This window comes from Desarmillaria tabescens, assembly GCF_030435595.1.
Source record: "Desarmillaria tabescens strain CCBAS 213 chromosome Unknown EV420scaffold_3, whole genome shotgun sequence".
Classification (NCBI taxonomy): domain Eukaryota; kingdom Fungi; phylum Basidiomycota; class Agaricomycetes; order Agaricales; family Physalacriaceae; genus Desarmillaria; species Desarmillaria tabescens.
In genome coordinates, this window is record NW_026848302.1 from 1,386,973 (window position 1) to 1,402,064 (window position 15,092).

Consider the following 15,092-nt stretch of genomic DNA (forward strand, 5'->3'; position numbering starts at 1 on the left):
CAAGGCGTGAGAATATATTACATAAACTATACAGATTGCTCTTTGGACAATAATGGAAAGTAATTCCCACGATTATTTCAGGCTGAAAGGTTCAACAAGACCGGCGATAAATCTCTCATGAGTCGTTGGAGTAAAAAATACGGCTTTGATTCATAACTTTCTCAAAGCCTGCCGGAAATTGGGCTTCATATTTACACCATTATTATATCTAGAATATCTAGATATGAAGTACATTGTATGGTATTCATCTATGAGTCCTCTTCAAATAATGAAAACATTGGCAACAGTGACTGGTTCGTCACTACGAAGAGGTCAGATGATGGATAGAATACTCTGAGGAAGCCAGTACCTGTGTGTAATTTGAAGACCAAGAGCTGGCGTAGGAATGCCGCCCATCGTCTTCAATTCTCGCTGTGATGTACCGCACTCATCCGTTGTTAACGTAATGACTGTTTCATGATGAAAAGTAGGGATTTTCCCGAGGAGATGCTCGGAGACGGTCACATAAACGCGAAGAATGTACTGCGCCGAGCACAAAGGAAGTCAGTTAATAGGAAAGCACGGCGCGTAGTGGCAGCATACCTCCATGCTTGCAACACCTTCAAGACGCCACGAACTTTCCCTCCCAGCACATCCTGCCTGAATGGATCCCTGCAAGAGAATTTTACCTTGGCAGTTATGTCTGGACTTCACGAAGCCTGACGCTATCTGTCGCTCAGAACATACGGGTTTTGAGTTGGCCGAGGACCATAGGGAAAACCTGTTCACGAGAGCAATATGTATGTTCTGGTCCAAGACCTGCGACAACAGCGAGTGCTTGGTAGTATCAAGACTGACAGAGAAGGGGATTCTATCGCCCGAAGCAAAGGTGGCGGAAGGTAGAGAAAACTGAGGAATTGTCAGGATGCTTTTGTAAGTCGTTGACGGAGGAGCCACTAACGTAGATTGTATCATGAAAGCTCCCAGGTGGACACACCGGACGACGTCTATTCTTCGAATCTGGCCACTGCGGTGTCATAGATGAGACGGGCATCTCCTGGACCTTTGACGGTATCATCTGAACTGGGGATGACTCGGACTTTGGAAGGTACATGATTGGTATGAGACGACTAGAAATAAATAGTTAGGCGGATTGAAATCTAAAATAATGGAAATCTTCACGATTCATGCGTGCAAAAACCATTCCTCTTTCGAACCATGCACACTTTGATAAAGTAAGAGATGTCGCACATGGTGTTGTAGTTATAGTAAGAAAATGATGGTGGCATACTCGATACGCCCCCCTTCGTGTTGATTTCAGTGGGTATGGGAAGTGAGAACGGGCAGCCATCGTTCCACTGGGGAGCTGACGCGGCAAACGGTGTATACACGGGAATGGTACGCGATAAAAGCGTCGAAGACCGTTGTTCTGATGTGGTAAAGCGTACCTCGAGCTAAAATTAATATCAGAACGCTGGGCGTATCTCACAGATATGCCGGGAACTGACCGTCAATGTGACTGCGATTACCGAGCTTAGACTGCCTGAAAAGCGGATCGAGCCTTCGACCTTCCCGTTCAAGCCGTAGCAGGGAGCATGCGATGGCCCCCACATACGAGGGCCAAGGTCGACCTCCATATGTTTAGTCGGGTAGGTCCAGCGCCCGGGACCCAATGAAGATGTCGATTCATGCTCAAGAAGGAGTTCAGAAGAGGACGGATCCTGGGAGTATACTGGAGTTGAGCGCATCGTGGTTGTGTCGAAGGGAGAGATTCGAAGAGATCGCAAGAAATGACATTTTCCGGGGACGGTGGCAGCATTTTATGTGCGCCATACACGTGTACGCCCTGGATGGTACACGGACAGGTGAAGGGAGCTATTCCTTTGCGCGGAGACCGTTATGAGTACCCGAGGAGTCGATTGGTTCTTGGAGACGAAGGAAAAATATAGTATTCTTTAAGCATCAGGCATCATAGCCGAGGAGACACCAGCCAGGTCAGTCCCTTAGAGTAACACCGATAAAGATATATCGTCGGTAGACAACAAATGAGCGCACTTGCGGCGATTTGTGAGGTAACCGCCCAGGCAAGAGACACTGCATCTCCGACGGCACACTTAGCCGTCCCTCGGAAACAGTAACTACAATACAACATGGAAGGGTCAACCACGGGAGAATGTTCATATCTGATCATCACCGTAAGCACCATCAGGGAGAGGACCGACCTGAACAATCTATCCAGGCACTTCAAGACAACTTCGACACAACGCCGACCTAAGGGTGTGGCCGTGGAAAACTCGGACCGACGATTGAGCATTGTTGTCCTTGGAGACAACTAGTGGGACCGCGGGTACCCCTTCAAGCTCCACAACATGAGGCTGTACCAGAACGGGATATAGCATGATGGATACTAGAAGTCAAGACAGGGTTGACTTGAGTTACAGGTAATATGCAGAACCTTGAAAACCTACTCACTGAAGACTCTGAGAGGCGGAGGGAGGAATACAGGCCGACAGCTTCGTTACCTGGAACAGAGACGGGGCCAGGTAAGTAGGAAACGATAAATTGAGCGGAAGAGGCGGGATCAGATGTATAGAGCGGCGGCTGCCCAATTGGTTGACGGCCCTGCCCACAAGAATAAGTAACCGAGGTGTGCGCCACCAAGGTCCAGCAAAGATAGATTAAGGATAGGCCAGGGAGCAGTAGGTGAGACGATAAAGAAGAATCGGGTCTGCGGATAAGTGTTGCTACTCAAGCGCCGAGCTAGTTTAACCTAAATGGCCAGTTTGGTTGGCTAGAATAAGTACTGAGCACTGTATACCACACAAGAGCTTGAATCAACAAAAAAGGGTTGATATCACACAAGCAGATGATCCAAGCCAGTCCCCCAGCGACATAACAGTTGACAAGGGGCACAAGTTTTTCCCTCTTGATGAGAACGAGTCCTTTTCCAGATTTTCCCTGAGCTCTGAGTTGCGTTCGTAGTGATAGTTCAAGCTGGGAAATGATCGATCGTTTTGAACCGGATTCGGCTAACCGGCCCGATGATGCCGGCATTTTCAATCTGCCAAAACTTTTCAGTCAACCACGATGGATTCGCCCGTGTATCCTTATTCCGAACTTATCTACCCGTCATCATCAACGTTTATTGCAGTATCTGGACCCCACATACAGATAATAGACCCGTCGTTCGTCTTTTGTTTCATATGTGATTATGATAACTCAGTGGACCACAGGACGGGCAAAGTTGTATCTTCATCGACGAGCTTTCCTCCTGAGGAACAAAAGACATTGTTGAGCTCTGGAACGATAAGATGTGCTGTGCTGGATAACGAGAGAATCCATCTTGCGACCGTAGGGGATGACAAAACACTTAGAGTCTGGAGTGTAGGAAACGGAGATCTGAAAGTCGCAAGTGAAAGGTTAGTATCATCTTCTCCTTCCATCTGTTTGTCATTCAATCTCTTCGCTAGTGCTGATATACTCGCGTGTTGCCAGAGAATTGCCTAAAAAGCCTACCAACGTTGCCTTCACCGCTGACGGACAGACCATCTTGGTGTCAGATAAATTTGGCGACATTTTCAGGTGCGTAACAGCATCTGTTATTTTTTTTGTGCTAACATATATCTCTAGCTATCCACTTGATCCTCCCCCCATCTCAAAAGTTGAAGACACGAAAGAAGAACAACGTGATCGAACTTCTCTAGTTTCCCATCCTTCTGCTTCCAACGGAACCCTAATCCTTGGCCACACGTCCCTCCTTACCACTTTTCTACTTTCTTCCGATGAGAAATTTATCATCACAGCAGACAGGGACGAACATATCCGAGTCAGTTGGTATCCGCAAGGATACTGTATTGAAACCTTCTGTCTAGGATCCACTAAGTTGGCTCTTTTCTTCCTTATCGTCTCGTATGCTCATTAAAATCGAACAGATTCGTTTCCGCACTTCATATACTAAAGTCTGATCCTTCCATTTTGATATCAGGCGGCGGGGATGCCGAGCTCAAAGTGTGGGATTGGTTGTCAGGCCAGTGGAAGTGTGATATTCCGATCTGGGATGCGGTCAAGGACTTTATAATGGTAAAAACTAAGCCTTATAAGAAAGGCAGAAAACCTGATGACGACGATGACGAACAAGAGTCGCCAGAGGGAAACAAGCGCAGGAAAAAAAGCGGTAAAGGCAAGGCAGCAAACAAGGAGCCAGATCCCGCAGATATGGATGTGGATGTCTCGCAAGGAAATGAAGACACTCCGATTCTCGAAGAGGAGGCATCAGCCATTGCCGAAGAGGAGGCTACGGTCTTAGTCGTGCAGAAAATCGATTCAATAGTGTGGGAGGACAGGACTTACATTTTGTTCAGCATCGTTGGGTAACTGTTATATGCCTAACTCGACATCCCTTACTCATCGATAAATTGCAGCGGTACAGCTCTGTTCATAACACAGTTCCCAACAGACGGATCAGCTTCTGAAATCCAGGCTTATAACGTTCATAAACCGGTTTTGGACTTTACTTTGACCTTTGAAGGAGCGGTGGCACCTATCATATGGATTTCTGTTGACGGCGCATATTCCGAATCGGGTATACCTACATCTTTTGTTTTCCTGGCCCAAATTGTAACGGGAGGGAAGGTATATGCTATCCTAGATTCCTTCCATGGAGTACTAATTGGCCTTCCTGTAGCTATCCGCAATTCCGGATGATGCCTTACCTGTGCCTCAGAAGCAGATTCTGTCAACGCTAAACTCTTCCCCGATATTAGGTATTGCCCGCCGCTTCCCTTTAATAGTGAAAACTAAACCTGCTTCAGCCTCAGCGAATGAGTTGAATGGATTGGATCTGTATGGTGCGCTAAAATCCATGCCCAAAAACACTGGCGTCGAGCATAATCCCATGCATCGCCCGGATATCGACGAAGCAAGCGCTAGTGGTAGCCAAGTTAGAGGGAAGAAGGAACTAGGTAAATTGAAGAGCAAACGGGCGGTGATGGAGAAGCAAAGACAAGGGGAGGGTGAAAACCCGAAAACACCTGAATAGCTATGAAATTTGAATAACGAGCAGTGTTGAAAGATCAAGGATGTTATGTTCGCAACGAAGCTTTCACTTATGAAGCAGGTGTCTAGAAACCCTCTCGCAAGAAAATGAAACTGCTGCCGGCGGTTTTTGAGTAAAAGTATTGTGGGCAGGTTGTATACTCAGTGCAGAATGTGTTGCATGACGAAATCAAGAAAACCAAGTGGAAGACAGGTGGATCACATCGTTTCAGTGTTCGTTCAAGTGACCATGGTTACAAGAGACAGAGTGTAGTAGTACCAACTTCCAAGGAAGTGATCCGGCGCGTCTAGTAGAAGAACTGTAAATCGTCCAATTGAGTGGCTGGTAGCAACTTCGTACTGAGAGCCACAAGCGATGTACGTCGTAACCGTGCCGAATTTGAAACTTGGTGGCAGAAGTGGCAGAACAAAGAACAAGAACAAAGGCAACAAAAAAGAACGGCTCAAAATCCAAGTTGTGACACGTCGCGTCACAACCTTCGTTACTTCGACCACCACCACCACCACCACCTTCCCCGTTCTACCTCAACAAATGGCATCGTAAGTGTACATCTACTGACACAATACTCTGCTCATCACAGTATATTTTCACAGAAGCTCAGCCGAAGCTGCATCCAAAGATACGCCGGAACGCAGTACGACAGTGGAGGCTGCCGTCGAGAAAGGACAACGCGCCTTTGCACTCAAGAAATATGAACAAGCAGTGGACCATTATGCTACTGCACTTGAACTCTTGCAAGTTCCGCGTCTGCCTTTTATACTTGCGCGTTTTGACGCGTTTTTCTTCCCTTCTCCAGGACTGACGTTCATGGGGATGAGGCACCAGGGATAGAGGATCTCTACTTCGCATACGGAAAGGCATTGCTTGAGAATGCTATCGTACAGAACTCTGTGCTGGGAAAGGAGCAACCTGAGGAGAACGTGGAAGACAACGGTGTGTCGTGCCACTCACTCCTGTTTGGCTTTAGACTAATGTCGCGATACCAGCACCAGGCGGTTCCGGATCGTCAGCAAAAGGCCCTATCCTTTCTTTCTCAGGAGACGTAGAAGACACGGAGGATGGCACGGTTGACTTGTTTGCTCAGGCCATGGAGAGCGCCCAGCAGGAGGCTGCTGCTGCTGAGGACGATGAGGATGAGGATGCAGAGCCTGAAGACGACTTTAATGCTTCTTGGGAAGTTTTGGACCTGGCCCGTGCTATCTATGAGAAGCAGAAAGCAGCAGGCGGCGATGAGCAGGTGGGCCTCAAGTTGGCAGACACGTACATCACTCTTGGTGACGTGTCTTTGGAAACGGGTGCGTTTGCTTTTTCTATCAGGCGTTGATATCACTTTAACTAGCCTTCCTTTCACTCTTTAGAGAAATTCGACCAAGCCATCACAGATTATGAATCTGCTTTGGCGTTGAAAGTCGAGCTGCTACCATTTTCATCACGTCAAATTGCAGAGGCTCATTACAAGCTCAGTATTGTGCTTGACCTCACATCCGGCCGACTCGCGGATTCCATCATCCATGCAGAGAAGGCTCTAGAAAGCCTGGAGAGCAGACTTGCTGAACTACAAGCTGCGCTACCTAATTCCTCGGCTCTACCTCCGCCTGCTCAGCAGGATCCTAAAGGGAAGGGGAAGGCAAAATCTGTCAGCGAAGACGCCGTCGAGAGGTTGACGACAAATCAGATAGAAAACGAGATCAAGGAGTTGAAAGGTTTGAAGGACGACCTCGTTTTGAAGGTACGGCATTCTACTTTTATTGCTTTCAACATTCTAAATACTGGTCAGATCGAGGAATTGAAGACTTCGCCGAATGAAAGCGTCACAGAGAGTGCTCCCGCTATGGTTGCGCATGCACTTGACAAGGAGCTCAATGCTGGGTCGGCGGTGGTGCCCAACCAAGAGCCTGTAGTCAATGATTTGACTTCAATGGTCGTGAAGAAAAAGAAAAAGGCTCCCGAGGACACTTCTGCCGTCAAGCGCAAGGCGGAAGACGACGCTCAAGATTCCAATTGTGAGAAGAAGCCCAAGGTTGATTCTTCATAATGTAACGGACAGATCCGCGGATAATGACATATAGATTCTGACATGGTATATATCCTTACATCCTTTGTATCATCACTTGAAATGTGCTATCCTACTAAAATGGGACTGCTTTCGCGGTTATGGATTTATGCTTGAAGGACTTTTTGCCAGCACCAAACTCCCCGACAATATGACCCTTTTCGGCTTTGCTTCTGAGCATGTACTTGTAGATGACCAGACCCTCCAGACCTACGGGTCCTCTGGCATGTATTCTCCCCGTGCTAATACCTACCTCGGTGCCAAAGCCATAGCGGAATCCGTCTGCGAATCGGCTGCTGGCGTTAACAAAGGTGCCGGCGGAATCTACACCGCGAGTGAAGACCGATGCAGCCTGTTCATTTTCAGTGACGATAACGTCCGTGTGATGTGATGAATGGGAGTTGATGAATTGAATTGCATCCTGAAGGGAAGGAGTCGAGGTGACGGACATTGTAAGGCTTAGATGCTCTGTCGCAAACGAAGACTCGTCTGCTGGTTGGACAAATGCGTCAAAGTCCTCTAGTGACCTGACAGCGTCGAGCGTAGAAGGATCGCATTGCAGATGCACTCTGGATGCAATCAGCGCTTGTGCGACCACAGGCCATATTGTTTTGAGTAGAGATTCGTGCACGATGAGGAATTCTGCAGCATTGCAAGCTGATGGGTAGTCAGTCTAGTGGATCATTAGACGAGGATACACAATGGTAATGATAAAAAGAACCTTGGAATCAACGACAACTCGAACTGCCTTTTCGATATCCGCAGTTTCGTCAAGGTAGACGGAACACAAACCGTCTGCATGGCCCATGACAGGAATTCGAGTATTGTTTTGGATGTTTCTGACGAGACTGTTGCTTCCACGAGGGATAACTAGATCTATGTATTGGTCTAGTCCGAGCAAGGAAGAAACCTCTGCGCGTGTTTGAATTGTCTGGATATATGTTTGAGGGAGAGACGTCTGCGATAGGCCCTCTGAGATTGCTTTCGATAGAAGGACAGCAGTTCGTGTTGATTCCTTTCCGCCCTTTAATATAGCAGCATTGCCTACATATAATCGATATCCTTTTCATTTATGAAGAAAGGAACGCGAAACCCACCAGATTTTATTGCTAAAGAAGCGATATTCACTACCACCTCCGGCCGCGATTCAAAAATGACGAGTAGGACGCCGATTGGACACGACACCCTATACAATTCCAGGTCATCGTCCAGCTCAGAAGCGTACGTGACCACTGAGGTCGGATCTGGAAGTGCAGCGACATCTCGGACGCCTTGAAGCATGGAATCCCATTTGTCCCCCTTTGACAGGTCCAGTCTTTTCATCATAGACTCGCTCATTCTGCCAGCGTCAACCTCTCCTTGTGCAGCCTGCCGATGAATGAGATTCTTAACATCTGAAGACGGACCAAAACATACTTGCAAATCATCTGCGTTTGCGGAAAGAATTTCATTTTTATTGGCCTGGAGAGCAATGCAAATGGAATGGAGAGCCTTGACGCGTTCTTCGGCCGGGATGAGCTGCGATGCCTCGAATGCTTGCTTTGCCGCCTTTGCAATTTCGACTGAGGCGGAAGTTGCCATGTTTGAGGGAAGAGTCCAAGTGGGCTCGGCTATTTCGGCCCTGTGTTCGGCTCCTTCTTTCTCCGTATATCCAGAGGAAGCACTTTTTGTGGCTCCAGGACTTGTGCACGGCCATCATCCTGTAGCTCTTGGTCAATATTTACAGTCTTCTCCCTTGCTACAGCCATGACAGGCTTTCGAACTGGTCGGGGACTATCACCTAGTCCGGTTGGATATCGATACTTTTCACCTTCCAGTTCCCTGGAGTTGACGACTTCGACGACTACACTTTGTAAGGTCGTCGTCAATGATTTGATTACGCATAAGATATAGATACTAAAAAGGTACAATGTCCCGAACGCAAAACATATGTGCAAAAATACTAAGCTTGTGCAGCCTGATAGCATGGATTGCGAGAATAACAGTATATATATAGAATTCCAAAAACCGTTGCAAAAAGAGTGTGGTATACGTTAGATCAAGGATGTCGTCGTGCTCTGCTGTTGCACTCCACTGTTGGGATTAAAAGGAGACCCAAAAGCCCCGGCTCCGGACATGCCAAAGAGATTTCCTCCCATCTGTTGAGCATTAGCCTGCGCCACCTAACCCTGATGTGGGTGCCTGAAATAGAGATGCGCCTCCGGTTGTCAAACCGTTTACCGAGGACGCGCGGAAGGGATTGGCTACTGAACCTGTCATCTGTGGACGCAGGCCCACACCAAGCGTTGACCTTGGCTGCCCCAAAGCACTGAAAGCTCCTGTTGGCTGTGAATTTAAGGCGCCCATGCCTAATGGTTGCGTCCCGGGGTTAAGATTGTTTTGATTCTGGCTGCCAGGCAGTGAACCGGCGGATTGTGTATTGAAAGGGAACGCTCCTGTCTGCTGGGATGCTGGCGATCCCGACGGGAGATTGGCCGAAGTTCCATTACCGGTCACAGCAGGCGTGGTTGGGGCCGACTGAGGAATAGGCGGTAGTGATTCCAACAAAGAAGCACCAAAAGAAGACGACGGCTTAAACGGCTTGAGTCCAGGGAACCCTGTCGGCTGTGATTTTAATGAAGGTGTGAGAGAGATAGATGGCGAAGATGAAGCATTTGTGGCGCCCGTCGGCTGGGACGACAGCGACGACCAGAGAGTGTCTGAAAAGGTGGAACCCGCTGATGTTGTTGACGTATTCTGAGAATTGAGGAAGTTGGATGACGAAGCCGGCTTTCCGTCAGAACCAGAAGGCTTGAACGCGAAAGAGGACGCGACACCGGAAATGTCCGTGGCGCCAGGATTAAGGCTACTATTACCGAAAGAGAAGTTACTTTGTCCGTTTGGCTGCGATTGTGCAGGCGGACTCGATGGGTTGGACTGTGACTGAGCCTGATTCGTAGCGTTCCCATTCAGATGCATACCCATTGCAAGCTCCATTAGTGTTGGTTGCTTAGGTACTGGCGGTGGCGGCGTCGCAACTCGACCGAATGGGTTTCTCGTCCCAGTTTGGTGTGTTTTGATCGGTTGAGCAGCGGGGGGAGACGTTGAACTTGAAGACGACGATGGACCGAAAGACGTTAAGGGGGTCGACGCTGGTCTGGCTGGTACGTTCGCATGACCCTGGAATGCTGATGTCTGAGGTGCAGGTGAAACGAATGAAGAAGAGGCGGAAAATGATTGGGGATTTGTTGAAGGGAGCCCAAATGCACCCTGACCTTGATTCTGGTTAGGTGCATTCATGATAGGATTGGCATTCATGAAAGCACTAGTCTGCTGTGGTTGTAAACCACCACTGCCTCCTACACCAAACAAAGCCATTCCCGTCGTTTGAGGTAGCAACATGCTTTGGCGGAACGGGTTGGCGCCAGTTGGTTGCGGCTGCAAAAAGCCTTGTGGCTGTTGGACTTGCGGTGATAGCTGGGGCTGACCTGTCGGTTGAGGAAGGAAGGTGGAAAATGGACGATGGCCTGTTGGTTGCAGCTGTAGTCGAGGAGTAGGTGCTGAAAGACCAAACGGATTTGGCGCTGGCCCACCCATAGGAAAGCCCGTGGGCTGAAGCTGCATCTGTTGTGGAGCTTGCATGAATGGCTGCCCGGTCATTTGCCGTAGGACGAATGGGTTAACGGTACCCTGTTGCTGATACTGATTGGCATTGGGGCTTAAGAAATAAGCGGTGAGATGCATCCAAGAATGACAGGGGCAAAAACCAACCTATTCGCTTGAGCATTAAACATTTGGGGTGCTTCCTCTTCGATGGCAGAGAAAAAGTCGATCACTGGACCATTGGTAGAACCCGTCTGGGCGTTATTAGCCATAGATTTGTTACTTGTGGAAGGCGGAGATGAAGTCTTGGTTGGTAAGGTGGAGGAGGAAGCTGACGCAAAATTGAAGAACTAACAGAGAGATAAAGTACCTTTGGACGCACCAGTCTCCGGTTTCTTAGGAGTAGGCCCACCCTTCGACCCCCGCTCTGCTAATTCTTTGTTAGTCTTATATTCTATTCTGTTTTGTTCGAAATTAGGATCGTCGAGGTACTCTTGTAAGGCACCGGCTAGTGACACTGGAGCCTAGTAGAGCAAATGTCAGGACGGTACCGGATATAATATTGCTGTTCCTACGTGTTTCAAATTGGGAACGGGCACATTGAGAAGATTCAAGAGCTTCTTTGCTACTCCAAGATATTCAACAACTTTTTCCGTTTGTTGACAGAAATGTCTGTATAAGCTAAGGGCTTCTTCGGCGTCCACATGCGACATCTCAAAGTAGTGCTCTGCGTAATATTCAGGAAGAGAAATGGGACAGACCAAATAGCACCTACCTAGTACGTTGATGACACCCTCATTTCCGGCCTGGAAAAGGATGAGAAGATCTTTAACTAACATTCGTAAGGCAGTAATAGTCAATTCATCTTCTAGATCGTCGAGGTAGAACTACGTCTCCAGTCAGACTAATGAAAGAAGGAAAAGAAAAATAGCGCACCCTGCACTCCACCAAAGCATCTATCATCCTATGAACAGCTCGCGTCTCGCGTAGCAAACCCTTCTCCACGGTCATTGACCGCAGCTTCCGGCCCATAATAGTCTTGCTTCTCGATGGAGCAGCGGATTGAGCGGACTTGCCTCTTTTACTATTGCCCCGATACCCGTCCTCCTCTATAGACTGCGAATTGCGCATATCCCTGTTCGACTCTGCCTGTACCCGCACGGCGTCATGCTTGAGATCTCTATACGCGCGTATCCGTGATTCAAGATAAACTGCATAATTCTGCAGGTTTTCGGGTGCCGCGTAGCCTGGAGTATGGTCAGCATGAACCCGGGTGACCGGTGAAACGCGGACCTTCCCAGTTGCCAGCAGAGACGTTGGAGAGGCGCAGAACCTCGGTAGATGAGAGATAAGACAGGACATTGTCTGTGGCGCCATTACGAATCATGGTATGCAGAACAATCAGGGCTTTGAACACGACCTAACGTGACAGCATTCATGAATGACGTTCAGTTCGAAAGGTCAGGGTGCATACAATCGCATTGGGCTCCCGGAACCGTGGAGACAGGGCCTTGCAGACGTCGTGGACAGCACCATCCTCGGACCATGTTGCAGCAATAATTGGGTCGAGATACTGGATGAATATGAGAACCACGATGCTCGGAAGGGGTGAAAGGGTAAACCTTCGCTTTGGGTGGTGCAGCCTTTGGCTTGCAGGCCAATTTTACCACCTTGTCGTAGCTCGACATCGTAGATGATGGTCGGTACAGCAGGCAGGGACCTAGGCGAGACCTGAAATTAATCCTCCCAATTGCAATCTCCGGTAATTGCCCGATGAGGACCTCAAATTCAAACTCAGAAGACTCGGCAACAACCGGCACCTCTTCTTGATCGGCAGGTTCAAGCGGCCTGTGGTATGCCGGCATATATGACATCCGTTCTTTCTACGTTCCAAGAGATTGTGAAACGTGATGAAGATGGTTGTCTGTGCTCAACGCATGGCTTACCAGTCCAAGGTTGGGTATATGAGGGTTGCCGGTTGCTCTCGCCCCCTGCTCTCTCATTCAGATAATCTGACGCCTGAGCCCTCGAGGATCTTCGTAAATGTCTTTGAAGGACAGATAACCAGGCAGGTGGGTTTTTTTAACACATAGAGTTACAAACTGATAGTTTCCAGTGTTTCCATATTCATCATCAGGAATGTGATACAGAAACAAGTATGCCGAAAATCAGCTGCTCTGTGTATCTACCGTACATTCGAATTCAAAAATTACCATGGAAATTCTCCCTTGTAACTCCAGAACAAGCCTAAGGGAACGGAGCAGTCAGATGATGAATAAAAAGCAACGAAGAGGACCCACAAGTCTTGCCCTTATCTTCGGGCCCTAACAATGCCCAAGGAACAAGGACAGAGGCACCTTCCTCCGTCGTTTTCCCACCCGGCCGGAAGCCATTCAACTTGGTTGTTGTAAACCCAGGCGTGACTGTATTCACTTTAATGTCCTCTTCTTCCAACTCCTTCGCCAACGCAATCGAGTAAGAGTTTGCTGCAGCTTTACTCGTGTTGTATGCGACGATATGGATAGAAGCTTTGGGGCCGGCTTGGTGAGCATTAGATGCCATATCGGACGTGTTGTTGACAATGCATGCGTAGCCTTTAGGAGCTGCACGAAGAAGAGGCAAAAATGCTTGCGTTGTCTGTATCAGGCCAAAAAAGTTGGGTTCAAAGGCATTACGAATTGTGGTGAGCGACACTGAGCTAGCTTGCTGGGGCTCTGACATGTAACTCATACCTATGTAGCTTTATAATGAGAAAGTTGTCGTTATAACAAGATAGAGTTGTGTACCAGCGTTGTTGACTAGCGTGTCTAGTCTTCCCTCCGCCTTTTCGATGGTCTCTTTGGCAGCCTTGACTGAGGCTTCGTCCGTAATATCGAGCTGAACGAACTTGACATCAAGGTTGTGCTCCTTTTTCAACTTCGCCCTGTTGAACAACCCATCAACCTATCTCCCTGAGTGCATGTCTGGAAACACATACTGTGCCTCCTTCCCTGCACTCTCCTTCCTCGATGCAAGATAGACGGTATGTCCTTTCTCTGCGAGGAGCCTAACAATGTCGTAGCCGATTCCAGTGTTGGAACCGGTAACGAGAATAACGCGCTTGTATTGGTCGTTCGGTGCAGTCATGGTGGTGGTAGGAGTGAGACTCAGTTGGAACCAAGTGCCAGAGGCCCCAATGTCTCAGGCTTTATAGCTTCCTCAGGGCGCTGACTCATTAGGATGCCGTGAGATACGCGTCGATTGTAATTCTCATGATGCCAAATGTATGCGGATAACGCAAGTGCGGCAGAATAAATGCAGCCGTTTTCGGGCCGATCAAGCCCTACAAGCGCCCACACGCAACTCTACGTCAAGTTCGCACTATATACAAATAGTAATGAAATGCCTCTCCTAGCTCTTTGATTTGCAGTGAGGTTTCTGGCCTCGTAAGAAACCGCCTTCTAAAATGTGGTTGCCCAAACGTTAGATACAAAAACAAACCAGTGGACTTTCGTAGAACCCTGAGAGAGATCTGATAAACCATGGCTAAAAACATAAACAGGGACTGACCTGATCACCTCATCCACTTCTTTTGTACAGTCGCTGACTACTTGTTCGGGGGGATCCTAAGTTGATCTTTGGTCAGGACAAGTTCGAAATATCGCGCCGCTTCAATACAACGCACCCAAACGTCTCCCTTGGCTGTCATCATGGCATCCATGGTTCCTTTATCGATGGCGACATCAAAGTGATCATCGCCGAATTCAAGTTCACGAACGTCCATGACGCGCCCTGTGTTTAAGGGGATCCAATCAGTACAGTACACATGATGAATTTATTCAAACAAATGTCCCTTACACTCCATTTCAGATCGGTCTACTCCGTGACGCTTTTGCATCTGTTCGATCACAACAGAAGAATACTATCCAGATGTCGGAATGTGACAGAAAAATCGAGAACGGTGCGAAGCCTCACATCCACATTGACAATATTCTTGTAGCCATCATCATACATCTGGAAAGACAATTGAATCAGTACTTATATAAATCAATACATGAATGCTTCACATCTTCTTAAAGAGTAGAATTGCCGCATCCCAGCATCAAAATTTTAGATGTCTTATCCGGAATAAGTTCGCGAAGCAAGTCTGCAATGTCCGAGTACTTCTTGAACCAGTCAAAAGGTTTGTCATCGGATTCTCTATAGTGGTTATTCTGAGTGGTTAGGAGGTAAGAAAAAACATCAGGAGCAGGCGAACGCTTGATATCGTCGATCCCTTCAGCGCGGTTCACATCGTCAGTCAACACCTGAGCAGGTGAGGCAAGTACTCGAGAAGAGTTCTCACCAGTAGTCTTTTGTTCCATACAGTTCATTCTTTTCGGGGAGATTGTCCATGGTACATCCGAGTACGATGATGGTCAAGAAGAAGGAATCTTGATCATA

General features: G+C 48.1%; 7 protein-coding genes across 7 annotated transcripts; 2 read left to right on the plus strand and 5 right to left on the minus strand.

Annotated features, from left to right (window-relative positions):
- Positions 1-130: 130 nt before the first annotated feature.
- Positions 131-1,837, minus strand: EV420DRAFT_670864 (uncharacterized protein). The gene is made up of 6 exons (XM_060483010.1): positions 1,488-1,837; positions 1,162-1,433; positions 941-1,109; positions 583-888; positions 350-522; positions 131-301 (listed from the first exon to the last, which is right to left on the minus strand). The coding sequence occupies exons 1-6, from the start codon at positions 1,725-1,727 to the stop codon at positions 262-264; spliced, it is 1,200 nt and encodes a 399-aa protein (XP_060337771.1). The 5' UTR covers positions 1,728-1,837; the 3' UTR covers positions 131-261.
- A 1,213-nt stretch (positions 1,838-3,050) lies between these two features.
- On the plus strand, positions 3,051-5,418 carry EV420DRAFT_1507622 (WD40 repeat-like protein). Its single transcript, XM_060471384.1, has 8 exons — positions 3,051-3,164; positions 3,213-3,398; positions 3,475-3,561; positions 3,610-3,861; positions 3,912-4,349; positions 4,401-4,611; positions 4,664-4,742; positions 4,791-5,418. The coding sequence occupies exons 1-8, from the start codon at positions 3,067-3,069 to the stop codon at positions 5,015-5,017; spliced, it is 1,578 nt and encodes a 525-aa protein (XP_060337772.1). The 5' UTR covers positions 3,051-3,066; the 3' UTR covers positions 5,018-5,418.
- Positions 5,419-5,505: 87 nt separating this feature from the next.
- EV420DRAFT_670911 (uncharacterized protein) lies at positions 5,506-7,117 on the plus strand. The gene is made up of 6 exons (XM_060483011.1): positions 5,506-5,574; positions 5,629-5,769; positions 5,832-5,968; positions 6,022-6,330; positions 6,394-6,764; positions 6,813-7,117. Exons 1-6 carry the CDS (start codon positions 5,567-5,569, stop codon positions 7,068-7,070), a joined length of 1,224 nt encoding a protein of 407 aa, XP_060337773.1. The 5' UTR covers positions 5,506-5,566; the 3' UTR covers positions 7,071-7,117.
- Positions 7,118-7,164: 47 nt separating this feature from the next.
- On the minus strand, positions 7,165-8,669 carry EV420DRAFT_1261032 (gamma-glutamyl phosphate reductase; the record flags this gene model as incomplete). Its single annotated transcript, XM_060467041.1, has 4 exons — positions 7,165-7,761; positions 7,810-8,132; positions 8,186-8,456; positions 8,505-8,669. The coding sequence occupies 4 exons, from the start codon at positions 8,667-8,669 to the stop codon at positions 7,165-7,167; spliced, it is 1,356 nt and encodes a 451-aa protein (XP_060337774.1).
- Positions 8,670-9,236: 567 nt separating this feature from the next.
- EV420DRAFT_1636212 (ANTH domain-containing protein) lies at positions 9,237-12,358 on the minus strand (the record flags this gene model as incomplete). Its single annotated transcript, XM_060476554.1, has 9 exons — positions 9,237-10,785; positions 10,839-11,001; positions 11,053-11,194; positions 11,246-11,397; positions 11,446-11,557; positions 11,607-11,917; positions 11,964-12,090; positions 12,145-12,243; positions 12,293-12,358. The coding sequence occupies 9 exons, from the start codon at positions 12,356-12,358 to the stop codon at positions 9,237-9,239; spliced, it is 2,721 nt and encodes a 906-aa protein (XP_060337775.1).
- Positions 12,359-12,879: 521 nt separating this feature from the next.
- On the minus strand, positions 12,880-13,796 carry EV420DRAFT_1474553 (uncharacterized protein; the record flags this gene model as incomplete). Its single annotated transcript, XM_060469216.1, has 4 exons — positions 12,880-12,917; positions 12,971-13,402; positions 13,457-13,593; positions 13,648-13,796. 4 exons carry the CDS (start codon positions 13,794-13,796, stop codon positions 12,880-12,882), a joined length of 756 nt encoding a protein of 251 aa, XP_060337776.1.
- A 109-nt stretch (positions 13,797-13,905) lies between these two features.
- EV420DRAFT_1507639 (S-adenosyl-L-methionine-dependent methyltransferase) lies at positions 13,906-15,087 on the minus strand. Its single transcript, XM_060471385.1, has 8 exons — positions 14,995-15,087; positions 14,814-14,925; positions 14,704-14,710; positions 14,625-14,663; positions 14,508-14,571; positions 14,335-14,441; positions 14,220-14,275; positions 13,906-14,170 (listed from the first exon to the last, which is right to left on the minus strand). Exons 1-8 carry the CDS (start codon positions 15,020-15,022, stop codon positions 14,020-14,022), a joined length of 564 nt encoding a protein of 187 aa, XP_060337777.1. The 5' UTR covers positions 15,023-15,087; the 3' UTR covers positions 13,906-14,019.
- Positions 15,088-15,092: the final 5 nt, after the last annotated feature.

Excerpts from the sequence above, each read along its gene's own strand:
- EV420DRAFT_1507622 (XM_060471384.1), top strand. The coding sequence starts at position 3,067 with ATGGATTCGCCCGTGTATCCTTATTCCGAACTTATCTACCCGTCATCA. Across the intron at positions 3,399-3,474 it reads CTGAAAGTCGCAAGTGAAAG|AGAATTGCCTAAAAAGCCTA; the intron begins GTTAGTATCATC and ends GCGTGTTGCCAG. Across the intron at positions 4,350-4,400 it reads ATTTTGTTCAGCATCGTTGG|CGGTACAGCTCTGTTCATAA; the intron begins GTAACTGTTATA and ends GATAAATTGCAG.
- EV420DRAFT_1507639 (XM_060471385.1), bottom strand. The coding sequence starts at position 15,022 with ATGAACTGTATGGAACAAAAGACTACTG. Across the intron at positions 14,926-14,994 it reads TATGGAACAAAAGACTACTG|GGATCGACGATATCAAGCGT; the intron begins GTGAGAACTCTT and ends ACCGCGCTGAAG. Across the intron at positions 14,171-14,219 it reads GAAGTGGATGAGGTGATCAG|GGTTCTACGAAAGTCCACTG; the intron begins GTCAGTCCCTGT and ends GATCTCTCTCAG.
- EV420DRAFT_670911 (XM_060483011.1), top strand. Across the intron at positions 6,331-6,393 it reads TGACGTGTCTTTGGAAACGG|AGAAATTCGACCAAGCCATC; the intron begins GTGCGTTTGCTT and ends TTCACTCTTTAG. Across the intron at positions 6,765-6,812 it reads AGGACGACCTCGTTTTGAAG|ATCGAGGAATTGAAGACTTC; the intron begins GTACGGCATTCT and ends AATACTGGTCAG.
- EV420DRAFT_670864 (XM_060483010.1), bottom strand. The coding sequence starts at position 1,727 with ATGCGCTCAACTCCAGTATACTCCCAGGATCCGTCCTCTTCTGAACTC. Across the intron at positions 1,434-1,487 it reads TAATCGCAGTCACATTGACG|CTCGAGGTACGCTTTACCAC; the intron begins GTCAGTTCCCGG and ends TATTAATTTTAG. Across the intron at positions 523-582 it reads AAGGTGTTGCAAGCATGGAG|TACATTCTTCGCGTTTATGT; the intron begins GTATGCTGCCAC and ends TGCTCGGCGCAG.